Source organism: Akebia trifoliata, chromosome 3 (genome assembly GCF_017979445.1).
Source record: "Akebia trifoliata isolate Shusen 1 chromosome 3, ASM1797944v1, whole genome shotgun sequence".
Taxonomy (NCBI): domain Eukaryota; kingdom Viridiplantae; phylum Streptophyta; class Magnoliopsida; order Ranunculales; family Lardizabalaceae; genus Akebia; species Akebia trifoliata.
The window spans coordinates 53083192-53101946 of NC_141377.1; the positions used below are offsets into that span (position 1 = coordinate 53083192).

At 36.8% G+C, this 18755-nt stretch overlaps 2 protein-coding genes across 2 annotated transcripts; both read right to left on the reverse strand.

The window, feature by feature from the left end:
• Positions 1-6134: 6134 nt before the first annotated feature.
• Positions 6135-9770, reverse strand: LOC147407932 (uncharacterized). Its single transcript, XM_086432640.1, has 4 exons — positions 9712-9770; positions 7700-9122; positions 7523-7603; positions 6135-6911 (listed from the first exon to the last, which is right to left on the reverse strand). Exons 1-4 carry the CDS (start codon positions 9768-9770, stop codon positions 6204-6206), a joined length of 2271 nt encoding a protein of 756 aa, XP_086288766.1. The 3' UTR covers positions 6135-6203.
• LOC147407933 (uncharacterized) lies at positions 8985-18458 on the reverse strand. Its single transcript, XM_086436731.1, has 3 exons — positions 17324-18458; positions 9749-10420; positions 8985-9122 (listed from the first exon to the last, which is right to left on the reverse strand). The coding sequence occupies exons 1-2, from the start codon at positions 18066-18068 to the stop codon at positions 9810-9812; spliced, it is 1356 nt and encodes a 451-aa protein (XP_086292857.1). The 5' UTR covers positions 18069-18458; the 3' UTR covers positions 8985-9122; positions 9749-9809.
• Between the last annotated feature and the right edge of the window lie 297 nt (positions 18459-18755).

Here is an 18755-nt window from a genome sequence, read left to right on the forward strand (position 1 = left end):
AACCGTTCTACGTGAAAATCGGATTCCCAAAACTAAGCCCCACAGAGAGACTGGGTGCGGCAATCGATTTGGGTTCCCACTAATTGAGGGGGAAATGCCAAAAGCCCTATATTTCAATCAAGCGTGTGGCGGTTGTTCGATCACACAACACACGCGGGAACCGAGGTTACAATTTCAACTTAAATAGTCCTCAAAAGAGGGTATAATTACAACAATGTCATTTGTATTAGGGAAATTTAGTATCAAACTAATGAAATACCCCTTGATCAGGGTCTTCTATGGGAGACTGACATAAAATGATGGAATTTTCCCTTCAAATGCAATCATCTTCAATAAATCCAGATAAAGTAGTTTAGAGGCGATGCACTACAGCAAAGCTCAATCGTAGAGGAAGTAGATAAGGGCTAGCAAGTGTCCTTTAAAAACAATGCATGGCAAATAACAAAAAATGTGGCTCTCGTAAGAGAGAAATGGGTGAACATGATTCGTTTATATGACTAAAAATCCTTAAGGTTTTGATGATGAAATCCATCATCTTCAACCTCTTTTATCAAAGGTACCAACTTGCAAAGTTGGTTAAATTCTTTAGGGTTGATATCATGATATAGGTTCAGAACCCACATTCACCTACTAATTATTAATTACTAATCACAAACATGCTACTTTTATTTATTTTGCAAACCTTGATTTTTTTATTTATTTTTCTCTAAAAAAAATACTCTTGAATTTTATTCCATCATCTTCAATTCTGGGCTTATTTAGCAAAATCACCTAAGGTAATATATATATATATATGTGGGGGTCAGGTTCAAGGGCCATATGAGAAAACATATGTAAAAACCATGTAACATTAATAAAATTTTAAAATATGGGTTAGAAATTTTGGATTGAGCTGATTTTTTGTGAGGATGATTTCTATGATGGGAAGATCATCCAAAAAAAAAAAATCAGCCCAATCTGAAACTTCTAACCCCATTAAAAGTGATTTAGAATGTGGACCGTCGATTTTTTATCAATTTTTATCACTAATTTGTAAATCACTTTTGATGGATTTAGAAGTTTCTGATTGAGCTAATTTTTTGTGAGGATGATCTTTTCATCATAGTGACCATCCTTGCAAAAAATCAGCTCAATCCAAAACCTCTAACTCTTATTTTGAAAAACGAAAGTTTTTTCATATGTTTTCTCATATGGCCCTTGAACCGCCCCATATATATATATATGGGTCCCTATCCGTGGCCAACAGTTTGGCAAACACTTTTTCAAAACATGGGTTAGAGGTCTTGGAATGGGCTGATTTTTGGTGAGGATGATCTCTACGGTGAGGAGATCATCCTCACCAAAAATCAGCTCATTCCAAAACTTCTAGCCCCATTTTACGAGTTGAAAAATCGTGAACCGTCCATTTTTTGTAAATCATTTTTGATGAGGTTAGAAGTTTTGGAATGAGCTGATTTTTGGTGAGGATGATCTCCTCACCGTAGAGATCATCCTCACCAAAAATCAGCCCATTCCAAGACCTCTAACCCATGTTTTGAAAAATGTGTTTGCCAAAATATTTGCCAAACTGTTGGCCATGGATCGCTACCCTATATATATATATGGGTCCCTATCCGTGGCCAACAGTTTGGCAAACATTTTGGCAAACACTTTTTCAAAGCATGGGTTAGAGGTCTTGGAATGGGCTGATTTTTTGTGAGGATGATCTCTACTGTGAGGAGATCATCCTCACCAAAAATCAGCTCATTCCAAAACTTCTAGCCCCATTTTACAAGTTGAAAAATCGTGAACCGTCCATTGAGGTTAGAAGTTTTGGAATGGGCTGATTTTTGGTGATGATGATCTCCTCACCATAGAGATCATCCTCACCAAAAATCAGCCCATTCCAAGACCTCTAACCCATGTTTTGAAAAATGTGTTTGCCAAAATGTTTGCCAAACTGTTGGCCATTGAACGCTACTCTATATATATATATATATATAGGGTCCCGTTCGGCACCCTAAGTTTTACCACACACTTTAACAAACGCGTTTTGTCTTACCTGGGTTAGAAGTTTCAGAATGAGCTGATTTTTGGTGAGGATGATCTCTATGGTGAGGAGATCATCCTCACCAAAAATCAGCTCATTCCAAAACTTCTAACCCCATCAAAATTGATTTACAAAAAATGGACGGTCCACGATTTTTCAACGTGTAAACATGGGGCTAAACATTTCGGAATGGGCTGATTTTTGGGGAGGATGATCTTCTAATCATAGAGATCATCCTCACCAAAAATCAGCTCATTCCAAAACTTCTAACCCATGTAGGACAAAAAACGTTTGTTAAAGTGTGTGGTAAAACTTAGGGTGCTGAACATTTCCCATATATATATATATGGGAAATGTTCAGCACCCTAAGTTTTACCACACACTTTAACAAACGTTTTTTTTGTCCTACATGGGTTAGAAGTTTTGGAATGAGCTGATTTTTGGTGAGGATGATCTCTATGATTAGAAGATCATCCTCCCCAAAAATCAGCCCATTCCGAAATGTTTAGCCCCATGTTTACACGTTGAAAAATCGTGGACCGTCCATTTTTTGTAAATCAATTTTGATGGGGTTAGAAGTTTTGGAATGAGCTGATTTTTGGTGAGGATGATCTCCTCACCATAGAGATCATCCTCACCAAAAATCAGCTCATTCTGAAACTTCTAACCCAGGTAAGACAAAACGCGTTTGTTAAAGTGTGTGGTAAAACTTAGGGTGCCGAACGGGACCCTATATATATATATATATTTATTTATTTATTTTCATCGTGTTGATTAAGAGGAAATAGCAGAATAAATCAAGTAATTTTATACATTCATGCAGCAAATAAGTGGAGATCTTGGCACCACAATCCAAGGTAGAAGATGATTTCTCTTGAGGATGAGATTGAAGATTAGTATTTTGCTCTATCTTATGTTAGTCTCTCAAAGAAGACCTTGGTCAAGGAGGTTTTCATCAGTTCGAAAACTCAAATGGGCATCTCAAATAGATAGAACGGTTTTAATTATGTTTGACTGACTTTTGACTCCATAAGTTTGACCTCCATTTAAGAAGTACAACGTGTCACTTATTTGGACCCACTGAGCTTGTGTGTAGCTCTCCCATTGGTGGCATAATCACCAAAGTCGCAGACTTTTTCAAAAAAATCATTATTTAAATTGTGATTTTAAAATCTAACGATTAAGTCATGATTTTTTAAAAAGTCACAATTTAAATGAAAGTCACGATTTTTATTTTTTATGTTGAACAAACTATTTTAAAAGGATTTTTTCAAAGATGATTTATTTTTAAGTTTAAAATAGGATTTGATGATATAAATGATAACATCATTTAATAGAAAAAATATATATATTGTCTTAACACTATTTTGATTTTTTTTCAATTTTTTTTCTTGCTGATTTTTTCTCAAACCCCGACTTAGTGCCTATGATTGGTAGATGAATCTAATCCAAAAACTAGGCTGATTAGTGATTTTTACTAGAGTGATCTTTTGCTCACAATACTGAGCAAATTTGCTCAGTGGGTAGTGGATGTGTGGGCAAGAGAAAAATTTTCTTTATATTGCTGATGTCATTCACACATGTCAAACTGATGCTGGGGTTGTGGGCAAAAAATCACTCTAATATTATTATATGAAATTGGGGAAACTTCTCTACTAGAACTATCTAACTTCAATAATTTGCTTAATCTTTCTTAGAAAAGTCATAATCAATGATTAAACAAGAGAAAAAAGGGTAATAGTAAGGAATCTTACATGTTTATTAGAAAGTAGATAATTATGAACCAGTATTCTACAAGAATAAACTATAAAGATATAGTTAAAAATGTAATCAGGACCTATGTATAAGTTATTAAGATGCCCAATATTCGAAAAATAAACAATCATCAACTAGCATAAGTTTTTTTTAGAAGAAAAGCACACACACTTGATAAGAACATCGGCAAGTTGCACCTCAAAAATGACAAAAGAAAGAATAATAGTGCGAGAGAGAGAGAATGACAATCCACCTCTATATGTTTTGTTTGTTCATTAAAGATTAGATATGGACATAATTGGAATAACACTTATATTATGAACATATAGAGTAGCGGGAGAACTCTTTTGGATATAAAAATTTAAGAAGTCGTAATTGAAACCAAAAACCTCACGTATATGGGGTCTGATTTTTATTTTTTATCCATCCCCGTCCCCAATAGTTCTTTCAAGCCCCCCTCTCCTTTATAATGTTAATAAGTGAAAAATTGTATGAGTGGATGTTTGAATCGAGTTTGGATAGTGTTACCATACTCAAAATTCTCTGCATTTTTCTCTGAATAAGAGACTGACCAATTAAATGAACAAGATTTATCAAATAATCACCGAATATTGCAACATCTTTACTTCAAAATTTTATTTTCTTCAACAATCAAATCTCAAGAAGAAATTTTTCTTAGGGAGGTTGAAGATGATGGATTTTGTAGAGAAACCCAAAAGCATAACCACATTGCCAAAAAAATTTCTAATTTTTTTTTAAATTAAGCAGAATTGAACCCACTAAATAATTACTGAATGATCACTATGAGTCATGCTCTCACTCTTGAGGCTTGTTGAACTCACATGGATTCTCATGTTGGCAAAACAACTATACCACAGAAAATTATTTTGATCTAGTCAAAGGTTTTGAAAATGAACGACTACTAAATTTTCAAATCTAAAATTCAATTTCAATATGAGAAATTATTTTTTTATGGAAATTAACAAAATTTTGTGATCCACTCATACTTGTGGCATTCAATTAGGCCTTAAAATGATATAAATTTTATCCAAAATCTGAGTGATCCAAATTCAAATTTAACAAATTTAATTTCATTAAGTATATCCAAAATTAAATATGATTCGTATATGGGTTGATGTCTCTTGACCCAAGTCGGATATGATTTCATCCCTATCTCTATCAAGATCCAAATGATATATTACTTTACAAAATTTATACTTATATTTTGTAAGTCTTAAATTCAAATCATATTTTAACAATTTTATTTAAAATAATCTTAAATAATTTGACATAATCCAACCCGACTGACCCAAATCAATAAATTCAGTTGAATTTATGATCCAAGTCAGATCCAGATATGAATTACGATAAAGAATTGGATACTGATACAGACACTTGAATCCGGACCGTTTTAAGCCCAGGAAAAAGATTTTCGTAGCAAAATTTGTGTGCCATCTTCATAGAAGTCAGCTGATAAACTCATGTATAACTCGATCCAAGTTGCATGAATCGAAAACCGATTTCCATTTTGACATACCCTTCGGTACGGATGACAGACTGTAATTAGACATGCAAAATGACCAAAGCACCCTTATCTTCCATATCCGTGGCAGGAATCATGGATCAAGTGTTTTGTACAATAAGACGTTTGACGCAAAACTGTTTTTTTTTTTTTTTTCCTTTCATTATTATTAATTAATTAATTTTTTTTATTTTTATTCGGAGAGGACTTTTTATTTGGAGAGGAAGGGGCAGGGGCGGGAAGGACCTAACAGTTAATAAATAGATCAAAGTTGTTTTTGTGGAAAAATCAATGCATTTTTTTTTTTTTTTGTTTGCTAGAAGTTGAATAGGCAAGGGTCTTTTGGTCATTTTCTATTAGTATCCCACCAAAGACCAAAGTAGGAAAGGGGCTGGAATATAAAACAAAACTAGGGGCTATGTCAAAATTACCCAAACTTAAACGCATGCTTACCAGAAGGCCAGAAACTCACCATTACAAGCCTGGTTTCCAACCACTTCTGCAGATAAAGAAATTCATAGAATGCATATAGACACATTAGTTCCCAACGTTGAAAATAAACGTTAAACAAAATAAATAAAATTTAAACAGAAATAAGATTCTCTCTATCAAAGATACCTGATATTTCAGGATAGAGCTTCCCTGGGTCACCATATCATCAGCAGAATCCAAGTTCGTACTCGAGTAAACACTAACTGGCGAAAACAATCAACATAAAAGAGGATCTTGGGTCGTCCAAAGATACTTTTTTTCTGCTGGGACCCAAAGATTTCTTTAATGGAAAGAAAAAGGGTAAGAGGCACAAAAAACTTAATCGAGCGAAGAAGATAAAAGCAGAAAACAGATGATATTCAACGATAAAACGGCATTCCAAAAGCACATGGAATAGAAATTGTCTCAATGTGTATTTTCAGGAGAATGATGTATCCGACTTAAATTTACCGACCTACACTCAATTGACGCTGGCATCAATGCCTCCGAAGTACCGTCAGAAAAACCTAAGGTAGTACCACACACGGTATTATCACTTAATGCCTCGGCATTGTTATCAGAGTGATCACTTTTGGTATCGTTGCCGCCGTTTATATCCTCCTCTTTGTTACCGAGTGAATTATTGAGAATAAAAGAATTTTCCTCAACCGCCTCTAATATCACCTGACATGGCTTCACATCATCCTGAATTAAAGTTGGATCTGGTTTCTCCTCATCGGGAATTAAAACTGGCTCCTCGTCATCAATCTTCTGACTCTCCTCAGTTGGATCTGCTTCCTCGGCTTTCTCCTGATCAGCATTTGGAATGGGCTCCTCCAATTTCTCCACAATGGAATTTAAAACTGGCTCCATCATTTTTTCCTGATCGGAAGTTAAAAGTGGTTCCACCACTTTCTCCTCCTCGTTCTCTTGGTCGGAAAATGGAGCCGGATCCAGGTTCTCACCATCGAAAACTGAATCTTCTTTCGGTTTCTCCATATCAGCAGCAGTAATTGGCTCCGATTTCTCCCCATCGGTAGGTTGAACTTCTTCTGGTTCTGACCTCGGAAATGATGGAACAGGCAGCTTGACTTTTGTTTCTTCGCCCTGCTTTTTGTAAAGGTCCATGGCTCTCTGCAAATTTTAGGATCATAAGATCATTAATATTGAGGTCCAGTATTAATCAACAAAGTGAAACTCAGAATAAGTACCCTGTAGTACAACATGTTTCTTGACATTTTCTATTTGAGAAATATGGACTGTTAGCCTTTTTTAGAAGGTTACAAAAGAAGAAAATAAAATGAAGAACAAATGACAACCATAATGAAACACCAATTGAATGGTACCTTTCTTTTAACCAAATGCCATGAAACTACAAAACCATTTATCCTCAAAAAGGGAATAATTACAGTGTGATCCAACACCATACGCTCCAATCAAATCAATTTTTCCAAAACACAAAAGACGAATAACGTACATAGTGTACAAACTCCAATTTAACTTAATGATGAAATATTAAGGAACCTAGAACCATTTAATCGTTAGTTGATGTGAATGGGCTCTGGCCTGCTGGAAAGGGAGAAAAACTAATTGATCAATATGACTAGTGTGCGGTGGGATACTTACAAATGGGAAAATTAGAAAGCTGGTGCATTTTTTCAAATAAAACTAAATCAAAAATAACTTTTATGATGTACATAAAAGGTACACACCAAACAATATTCATTTTCCTGAAATATTTATACCTGAAACATAGAACCCGTTATTGCGGGAAAAAGTGAAGCACTCAAAGTGTTACTAGAGATCTTCACTCCTGCTGTGCTTTCCTGTCATGGGAAAGAAACAAATTAAGACAAGTCAATTCATAAAAGTAATTAAAAGAAGAGAAAGAAAATATTTTTTTTCTCTCTCTAATTTTCTACCTCTGGGTATACAATCTTGGTAATATCTTCATCAACAGTGGCACTTCCATCCTTATCCAATAAACTCATGCAAGTGTTGTACAACTCTGGAGGGGTAAGATCAACAGATATGTCAAGCTTAGAAAGATAAACATGGCAAAAATGACCACTGACATCGTTTGATATTTTCGAGGGCCCGGGCATCTTCTCCTCAATAGCTTTCACTGGAGTAAAAGTAGTAGCATCATCTGTGACTGGAGGAGTGCCACTTGAGTGCTTAATCTCAATGCCTTCCGCCAGAGAAACAGATTGGCTACGTTCATTCCGGGATCGCTGGCCTGGTTGCCCAACCAAAACATCATTTTCTGGGGCACGTAGCAGATGATCCTCTTTTGGGCCCGCTGACGAAAACTCCATGTTCACACCACCATTGTGTCCTTTCCACAATTCTGCACTAGTCTCCCAACCTCGAGCACTCATCAGGTGTCTGTTCTGATCCCATTCTTGTCTCCCGTATATATGAGACTCATCCCCAAAGACACTATTAGTTCCGTCCCACCCATGCAAGTGAGGAGGGCATGCATCATCCACTGGATTCTGCCACCCAAATGGACGACCATGACCGGAAAACCTATCAGCATCAGGAATGTGGTAAGGAACCCCACTGTGGTTTAATTCCATGGGTCTAACACCAAACAGAGGTGAAGCTGGAAACTGCTGCATCACCGCATGATATCCTCCGGCAGGTGGCCCGTGTTGGAAAGGAATGAAGCCATTTGTTACTGGCCAATTTGGAACACCCTTCCAAGCATTTCCTTGCCCTCCTCTCCCCACACTGGGATCACCACTCCGGCTGTAACGACTAACGGACTTACCTCTTCTATCTTCTTCGGATGAACCCAAAACTGAAGGGCTGCCAATCCCAGACCTAAAACTAGGCGGCGGAGGAAGAAGAGAAGACGAGCGGCTAGGAAAATGACTGGTCCTCTTGAAAGATGATGAGACGGATACTGTATCTCCATCTCCTTGAGAAAACTCATCCGCAGCTGACTTCTCCAAGGGTAACTCTCGGCTTCCTCTGTCTTCATTAGCTGAATAATCCCGAGCATCCTTGGGACCACTTCTTTGTCCTGTTTCTTTAACAACAAGACTCAGCTTTACTGTGGATCGTGAATACCCATGGTCAATACTTGTAGACGAAGGGGACTTCTCCATCAACTGCAAGGGTGAGGCACGCGCATCTGATCTTGGGGACCTTTCAGTTGATAACTCAGCCAAATAGTTATCATCCTTTTGGATGTGTTTCTCCATGGACTGAGACTCCGAAGCCCTTCCAGGAACTCCAGAAATACCAGTGCGCTCTTTTAAAGAAGTTACATTTGGCCGAGCCCTTGTCTCAGATGTAGAGTCTTTGTACTTCGATTCTGCTTGCTTAGAGCTATGCCTGGAAAAAAAATACAATGATTAAAGGGTTCAAGAATTTAGTGATTACTAAAGTAAAAAAAAAAAAAAATTAATAACAACAAAATATAGGCTTGAGCGGAAGAAAGGCGGTGCTCCATTTCCACCTTTAGTTGGTGCATGTACAAATTGATCAAGACCACGAAATTGATGGACCACCTCTAAAATAAATATAGCTCAAAATAAACACATCGATCCAATCCATCATTTCCTTTTTTTACAGCTCATACAATCAAATGCTACTAAGATCATCTGTTGCGAACACAGTTCTCGAGCTAAGACCATATTAGAGGTGGTTTGTCAATCAGAAGAAACTAATCAAAAGCAGATCTGGGGCACTGCAATATGTTTTATTTCCTGAACACTAAATTGCATTGCAGGAATAACACCAACTAGGTCGAAGGTGCCAACATGGCTAAGTTTACAAAGTCTTCGGACTTTTCATCCCTCAACCTAGGTTCAAATCCCATTGAACCCACCTTCATCTCTGTTGTGGCCACTAACCTCTTGCTTGCCTTGCAAAAATAAAGCACCAACTACGCAATGTAATCTAGAGAAAGAGCACTGCAAACCACTGCATATATGGCTGAATATAAGGATAAAGAATACCTATATTGATCTTTTGCAACATGAGCGCTCGAACTCGGAGAACTCTTCCATTTGCTACTGCTTATAGTAGAATCCACATCAACATGGTGTGATTGAGACCTTCCTTATCAGCAAGTGACTCTACTTTGCTATTGCACAATGATTTTTTCTCCACATGGGAGCGATGCTCGTTGGTCACTCGAGACTTAAGATCACTAGGATACTCATTATCATTGGAGGATCTCTTCTTTCCCCTGTCGTCTTTGTATCTGGTGCCCCGGTCTTCAAGATGTGGACTGCCATCACGATCACTGTCTTGAGGCTTAGACTTCTTGTGACGGTTTTCTGTAGTCTTACTTTCATCCCTGAAATGCTTAGTGTCATGCCTGTTGCTTGCATGATCTCTTGAGGAGCGGTCATCTCTGCGCTTATCATCTCGCTGCCTGTGATCCTTGTTGAGATCTCGGTATTTATCTATGGATTTATCATCCTTGTACTTATCTGTGTCAAACTTTTCTTCCTTAAATTTTCCATTCTTGGACCGATCATCCTTAGAAGATAATCGTCTATCATTACCATCTTTGACATCATCTTGATATTTATCCTTATCACCAGATCCATCTCTCCTCCTGATCCGTTTCTCAAGTTCTTTCTCTAATTCAGGATTTCGCAGCTCATCTTGTATTCGCCATTCTGTGGATGGATGATACAATAGTAGAAAAAGATGTGAAGTGCGACACAAATAACGAAAGCTGCCAAAAACAGGTGCATTCTAACATACCATTAAAAAAATTCTTTTCTCAAGCAAATTGAAGAAGAAAACCTTAAACATGTAATTATGCATAGCAAGTTCATCAGCACCGACTGAAGTTAAAGGGTGTCCACAGGTAAAAAGGAAAAAATTGCAGAAAAAAATGTTAAGCCAACATACGAAGATCTATTGGGCAGCCCACATTGCCACATGCAAACAAACTGATAGTAAACGCCCTGAACATACAACTGAAATAGAGGTCCATGAACCAATTAATTGGATAATCAAGATGAATAAGATGAGCTGACAATATTTGAGTCATTACAAGTTTTTTTATCATCTTTAAATACACTCCAATAAGAAACAGTGAACCACATAAAAACTGAAACTTCCTCTTGAGCACCTGTTGCAATAAGAATTGCTACGAACTATGTGAAAATAGGTATGCGAGTGTACGATGGAAAGGATTCTAAATAATTGCACCAAGTAAATACAATGACCAGAAAAGAGAGATTTAGTAACTTCAATATTGTATATTAGTTGACATTAATGGTGGTTATTATTTTATTTTTTTGATAGGTACTAATGGTGGTTATTATGGGTATCGAAATGAGTAGCATTGATGTTCTCCTTTGGCCAACTAACAGTCTTAAGATAAACTAACAACTCTTGCCAGATGCACTTGAAAGCATTCTTCATGCAAAATGGGCCATGGTCCATGGATAGTCAAATCAACCAAGGGGTCAATTGCAGCACAATCTATCACATTCAAAGTGGTGAATTACCTTTTACTCTGAAAGGGACAACAATAGCCTTTACACCAAACTCCTCATCATCATCAATCTTTCTTCCTCCTTATTCTTTTTCTTCTTCGGTTTTTTTTTTTTTGCATGTACCAAAGATTGGGGTTGGCACCATTGATGCTATTCCACCATTCAATTCTATCTAGAGCAGTCACATGTCAAGGCATGTATCTTGGGATCTTTTCCTATGACCAAATGCAAAGATGGCTTTGGGGCATAGATAGCATCTAAAACACTCATATATAGTCGTCATTCACTTTTTTGAAGCTTCATTATGCCAACAAGCATTATCCAAAATTCCAAATATTGGGGCCTGCAACATGAATTCTATTTAGTCATTCAACTCTATCTTGAGATGCTCACAAATTTGTTACAAATTGCTCCATAACGTGGGGTTTGCTTCAAAAGATTTCCACCTCGTTACAATATCAAAGTTGAGAGCAGGGAAGCCAAAAGACCATCTTTACATCATATTCTTCCCAAAAATGATCCTTTCAACTCTAGAGTTCTAAGGCATATAAATTTCAACAATGTATTTCCACACTGTAGGAATTCCATCATGAAATTGATCTCTCCTCAAATATGACTTGAGATATCCAAGCAAACATCATTTCCCAAACAATGCTGTAATGGACTTCCGGTCACCCTTTTCCCTAAAAATATCATCTCATGCAGGTTTGGATCACCTTTTTCCAACTTATTCCAAGAGTGGTTTCATCAGATTTTGTTCACTTAATCTATAACAAAATTTTGTGGCAATAAAATGCCTAAAAGTAAGATGGAAATGTCTTTATAAGTAGAGAGAGACAACTTTACTTTCAACCCATCAAATTAGCATCCACCAGAAGGCCCTTAAGTCCTGCTACTAGACACCGGAACCAGCATGGATTCTTCGAAAATAGAGCTATCTCAAAGGACCTTCACAAACACTAATATATTATAATCCTGCAACACAAAATATATGGACAGATATGCTCCACAAGGGAATCAAGTTACTGGAGTAAAACAGTTACATATTTCTATGTTGCATGGACTTGTGCAAATAACAGTACACTGATAATACCTGTGTCAGACAAGTTCAAATTTGGACACTTCAAGGCTTTTGGTGGGCATGGATTTTTTTCTTCTTCCTTTTTATTTCCTTGTGGGAGAAATGGCTTTTTCATAGATTATGTAGGATATGTAACATCTCATATTCAAGATGGATGAGTGGAAGGTATCCACTAAAATCATAAACGAGAACATCTGCGATAATGTTGAGGCAGCCCCAATCAATGATAAACTAAGTGAAAGTCGACTAAGATGGTTTGTTCATGTATAATGAAGATGAATGACAACATTGATTAAAAACAAAACATGCAAGAACTTGGATTGAGAGGTAGTGTGAATAGTTATGATGACACTTGAAGTAAGAGAAGACATGGCTTTGAGGACAAGATCCATTCTGACAACCTAAGACATTCAAGAGAAGGCTTTGATGACGATGTATGTATTTATTCACTTATTTAAAGGTACAATATACAAATAAAAAAAATGTCCCATTACATCATCCATAATAATCCTTATCCTTGGCATATATAAAAATATTACTTTATTTTACATTATTTAAACCACCAAGCCGACAAATCAAAATTTTCAGGGTTCACCAAGTTCAATACTTCTCACCTATGTCAGGGTCAAACTGGACATCCATGCCAATATAGATGCAACCAACATACATGTATGTGGGCAGATCAAAATCAATAGAAAACAAGACTACCAAAAACCAATTAGATGAAGCAATGTGCTCCTTGATAATCCAATCGATGCTCTCAAGTTTATCCAAAACAACCTTACACTTTTACAAAAACTGTATCCAAAACAAACCCATTTGTATGAAAGTAACATCCTCGTTGTCATCATCAAAGACTAATCCCAAAAAATTTGGATCTACTTGAACAAATCTTGTTCCTCCATTCAAATATGTCAAAGTCATGTCTTTTGTAAATTCTAGAGTATGCTCAAAACTTCAGGTCCACTCTCACTACCTCAATCAACATTCTTTTGTCTTCCCCTAGTATTTTTAAAACCTTCGAGGCTTCAAATTGTACATCCATTTTAACTGGGGCAGGCAATAAACGGCCTTTGTTACACATGACCAAACCATCTAAACAATCTTTCCTTTAGTTTTTCCCCTACCTATTGGGGCTACTCCACATACATCCAGATGCTCCATTTCTAATTTTATCTTTCCTAGTTTTCCGCTCATCCATCATAGCATCCTCCTCTTTCAAAGCTCAATCCATGAACACGTTGTTTTGAGATGCTAACATTGAGTTCCATAAATCATAGCTGGTCTTACACTACCGTCTTCTAAATTTTCCTTTTGGTTTGATTTTGATTGTGATTTGTTAATCACGCAACACTCCAAAAGCAATCGATAGGACTTTGCTCCCTTTGGTCGTATGTTCGAAACTGGGTGGCCTCCTAATTTACCTTGTTGCACATTGAAAACTTCCATGGGGTCAAGGCATGCAACCATCGAGGTACAGGTGCCATCCCAAAAGGGTGTGGGATACCCTGCATTATTAGGGGGGAAATAGCACTCTAAAAGCACATCTCCACTTAAGCGATACAATTCTAATTCTATGGACAACATCATCCTCAATCTCCCAATCCTTATGGATAATAGAACCAAGGTTGCAAAAATTATCTCTTTGGGAAGTTTCATGGACATCAATTTTTATTGGCCCTTCAATTTAATGGATGTTATTATCTCCATATACTTTGTCTTAGTTCTACATTTTAAAGCCTTTGATTTGTCCCAAAGCTTCTCATTAGGGCCAAAATATGTCTTAATCCTCAAAGAATGAACCTTCACAATTCTTAGAAACCTTTAGTCCAATAATACCAACGATCTTTGATGTCACTGATAATATCCAGAATTTCCTCCTCCTTGCCTTCAACCACTCCTTTGATCCCTTCTTTCAAGAGACCCCATAAAATGGGAAAAGTGGGAAAGCACCAAACCATCCTAACTCTAGAAACACAGACAACCAAATGCTAACAAGTTCGTAAAGAAAGAAATCATTAGGATAAATGTAGTAAATCCCTGACTGAATGAAGAAATAACTCAAGACTGAAAAGGCTAAAGTCACACGAGAAATCAGGTTCCTGAGAATAGCTAATGGGATAGGGATGACACTTAATGCAAGAGAATCAACAACAAATTTTCAGGGCCCATGGATTTCTCAGTAAAATGGATGCATTTTCACACTTTTCTGATAAATTGATTTTCCCATCAAATTTTCCAAGCAAACCAATTTTGTAAGATTCAAATCTTTCTTCGTGCCTAGTTTCAAAATGAAAATACAATGCCTGAGAAAACTCAACTAAAGAGCTTCTGCTTCTCAACAAACATGATTAAGTGGCCAAACATTATCAAAGCTACATATCAAGAACAAAAAGGTTTTACATTAAGGTTTTATGACATCTCTTCTCTAAACCATGTGATTATATTCTAAAATGCTTAAAACTAGAAATGATTGGTAACAAAAGATTTGCACATTAAGTTTTGAAGCAAATCAATTATTTAATATTCAAGTCAGTCACAAAGAATACATTATTACTCTAATAAAGCTCCAAACATCTAGCATTAAGGGATGCTAGAAACAACCAATCTCAACTAAATGTTAGCCTCTAGGTGGATTTCACTAGTCATCATCGACATCGTCCACACCTTATCCCGAGTACTAAGATCGGAAACATGAACCCTCTTTCTCTATTTAACTCTAAAAGGAGGTGCACAACAAGGGAAAGAATAATAAATAGGTCATGTCTGCTAGCATCATTGCTAAAACAAAAGGGAGATCCCACAAGAAAAAAATCATGTATTTTTTATACTCAAACTGACTTCTAAGTTCCATCTAGAGATCTCAATACCATATGCAAAGCGTACTTGAAGTTGGCCATATTTTTTAGCAAGAACAAAACAAAACCAGCTCACAATAAACAAAGCTAGCATCACCTAGGAATTCGATGCCTAATGAAAACCCCAATAATTTAATTAGTGAAGAATCACAGAATAACAGAAGCCTACCCTCCCTTCCATCCAAAGAGACTCAATCCTTACCCAACCAATATCATCAATTAAAATCCTTATCGCAATACCTTTCATGCCCCCTCCCCTCTTCAGTAAAAAATATATTCAAACACACTCTAGTATTTCCCTCTGATCCCCATAGATGTGGCTTTAAATTACAACATACATCAAGATGTAGTAAAGGAGGAGTTTAAGGCAGCAAGCTACATAAATTTTAGCCAAAACTTGCTCACCTTATCAAACTTCGCCCATGAGGTGTAACTCTTGATGTCCCCCCCACCCCTACACTCTACCCCAAGGAAAGATGTAAAACTGTTTTATGAAACAAAGAAAAATATATTCTCCAATTGATAATTGCACAACAGTTACAAAAATCCCAATTTACCATTCTCTATAATAGTCGGACACTTCTAGCAGTAGTTATATGCTTATTATCAACATAATACAATATTGATCCTGGTACCAAATACTTCTTCCAACTCTGTTATTTGTTCTCTCATTTTTCATTGTATTATGTTCTTAGCTCTAGAGTATTTTCTTAATTGTTGGATTGGAACCCCCAGGTTCCATACTCCCATCTATATTAGTATCATATATTTCAAGAAATTACAAGTCATAGCCTCACTCGTCTCCATGTTTGTACTTTGGCAACATATCTACGGGATATTCCAAAAGAAACATTTGCTACCTCTCCTTCCCAAGGAACTCCCTCCGAAAGAATTCCTTTTCAACCCAAATGTAGGTTGCCTCCATAAAAAAGTTGACTATTATAATTAAACAATCTACCCTAAGACTTCAGTCTAGTTCTATTGACCATTGACAATGTCATCAACAATACACCCAGATACCATAAGGCCCTTCATTCCGCAATAGCTTAAAGTAACCCACAAGTTTGAAGCTAGAGCAGAGTCTTACATAAAAGCAGATGATAGACAGCATATGTGGGTTGCATAAAGAAAAAAGTAGTTGCTTTTATTGGTGAACTCACCCTCTTCTATAAGAATCCACTGAATACTGCCAAAGATGCAATTCCCATACACGCATGCATAGAGATTTAAACATCATTAGATTGTCCAATTGAACTTGAAAGAACCACAAAACACGGAAGTAGTAAAAAAGCCTCTAAAGTCAAAAAAGAACAAACTGAATTTTCCATGAATTCAGTTTGATAGAAATATATATGATGCCAACTAAAGATCATAGGCACAAAAAGAGATATAAGTAAGGACTAATTTCAATATTGCTTGAGAGGATTGAAGTAGCAGGAAACAACCCCAATTTCAAGCAAACCAATAAACTCAATTTAAAATGTAAATCAAATCCTCTTAAAGAAAAATTTCTATGAGCAAAGTAATCATCTCCAACTCACAAAAACAACTAACTACGTAAGTTGTAATAATATGTTCCCTTTTTGCACGCATGGCTAGCTGAGTAGTACATTGAAAAAGTTAGAAATGATACACCAACTTGAACAGGTATGTGTATTGGTGTTGGACATGGCACAAGTTGCTAGAGATGAAGTAACTCAAAAAACCACCCTTGGACACTATTGTACGATTTTTACACAACTAGATAAAGACAATCAAATAATAGTATACAAAAAAGTATGTTTATGCTAAGATGTACCTGTCAAAACAATAATCTCTATGGAGGTAAATAAATTAGAATTACATAATTAGTGGTACATAATTACTACCAAACAAACAAAATAACACATAACTAGTCGAATACAGTTACATGATCACTCGATGGTTGTGTCAACACTTTGTGTGCCTAACATTGGTGCCCAACAAGTAGCCTACCTTCATTTTTCTAGCATTACCTCCAAACAAAAATTCATCATCAAGAAACCAAGCATAGAAAAATACATAGAAGCCACTTACCCTTTGATGACTCACAGGTATAAAAAACTAATAACCAGATGCAGATAATAATTTAAACAAGGGAATCGGTTACCTTACCAGTATTTTCTACTTCTTGCTTCGACAAATGCTTATCTTCAAAAGCCCCTGATTGAGATTCCTGCTTCCTACCCACTTCACTACTCGGACCCACCTTATCAACAGATCTCTCACGCCTCACATCTTGAACTTTCCTCTCTCTCTCCACCCCACGTTCCTTCTCCTTCGCTTCCTTATACTGATGAGCCCCTTTTCTCACCAAATCCTTCTCAGAATCCTTTTCGGACTTTCGCTTCGACTCAACCTTACTACTACTACTACTTTTCATCACCTCGCTCTCCACCGTTAATCCCACATTTTCCTCTTTTCTCTCAGTAAGACCCTCATGTCGTCTACTAGACTTACTCTTCGAATCAACCAAAACCTTCGATTTCAGCCCTTTTTCTGAATCGGGCCGAGAACTCTCCCCTTTTGCCTCTTTTTCCCCAATTAAACTCTCCCTTTGCTCTTCATCGACACTGTTCCATCGATCACCGATGCCCCTCTCTTTCCTTCTCTTCGAACCAACGTACTCTTCTGATAAATCACCGCTACCTGGACCAAACTGATCTTTACCATCTTGAGTCTGCAAAACAAGTTTCCGCTTCTCTCCCGATGCCGAATCCCTAGAAACCCTAACCACACCTTCTTCCCTACTCTTCCTATCCTTCAAGTTCCCATCTTCTTCAGAACCCGAATATTCTCTCGCATCCTTAGAACTATGCTTATGTTGCTTGTGAGATTTGTGTCGAGAACTCCTCGGCATGTCGAAATTAAACAAAATGGAAAACTCAAAACCCTAATTGCAAAATCCTGTGATCAAACAGAAAAAACCCTAGATTTCGATCTTCGAAGAAGAATAACAATTCAGATTCTGAAACTACGATACTTGTAAAGTGATCTGCCGAAATCTTCCGGTGAAATTCGCCTGAAAATGAATGGAGATATCGCCGGAGAAAAAATTTCAATTTTTTTTTACTGGTCTCTGATCTCTTATAGATGAGATCGATTGAATCTTATGGAGGTAAGATAGAAGACAAGAAAAGTTTGAATTTTTTAGATGGAGAGGAGATGAGAAGGGGTGGTTGAAGAAAAATGGTGGAATCGGGAGAGGTAGAAAGGGATTTCTTTGTGTTTCCGGAAATATTATTGGACTCTGATAAGGGGTGTCTTACGAAGAATCGTGGATAATTCTTAGTATGACCAAAGTACCCTCGATTATTACTCTTTTAACATTGCCTTTTGAAGCTACCCTCCTAATTACAAGAAAAGTGGCGTTTTGAATTTATTTAACGCCCCTACATTTCTGTCAAAATTTGAAACATCTCCCTTGAAATGCCACGTGTAATCCAATAGAGAGTGTTTCTTCAAAAGTTTGAAGCGGGCAGGCCGCTTCAAAGATTTTTCCTAGCGAAAGGGTTTAAAATAGGGGAAATTATCTAATAGAGATTCT

What these genes read in the sequence shown, in the direction of transcription:
- LOC147407932 (XM_086432640.1), bottom strand. Translation starts at nt 9,770, where the DNA reads ATGTTGCAAAAGATCAATATAGGTATTCTTTATCCTTATATTCAGCCA. An exon ending in ATTCAGCCATATATGCAGTG is followed by an intron (nt 9,123 to 9,711) that starts GTTTGCAGTGCT and finishes TTTTTTTTCCAG; the next exon opens with GCATAGCTCTAAGCAAGCAG. An exon ending in CCAAGATTGTATACCCAGAG is followed by an intron (nt 7,604 to 7,699) that starts GTAGAAAATTAG and finishes TTCCCATGACAG; the next exon opens with GAAAGCACAGCAGGAGTGAA.
- LOC147407933 (XM_086436731.1), bottom strand. Translation starts at nt 18,068, where the DNA reads ATGCCGAGGAGTTCTCGACACAAATCTCACAAGCAACATAAGCATAGT. An exon ending in GCAAGAAGTAGAAAATACTG is followed by an intron (nt 10,421 to 17,323) that starts GTAAGGTAACCG and finishes ATCCATCCACAG; the next exon opens with AATGGCGAATACAAGATGAG.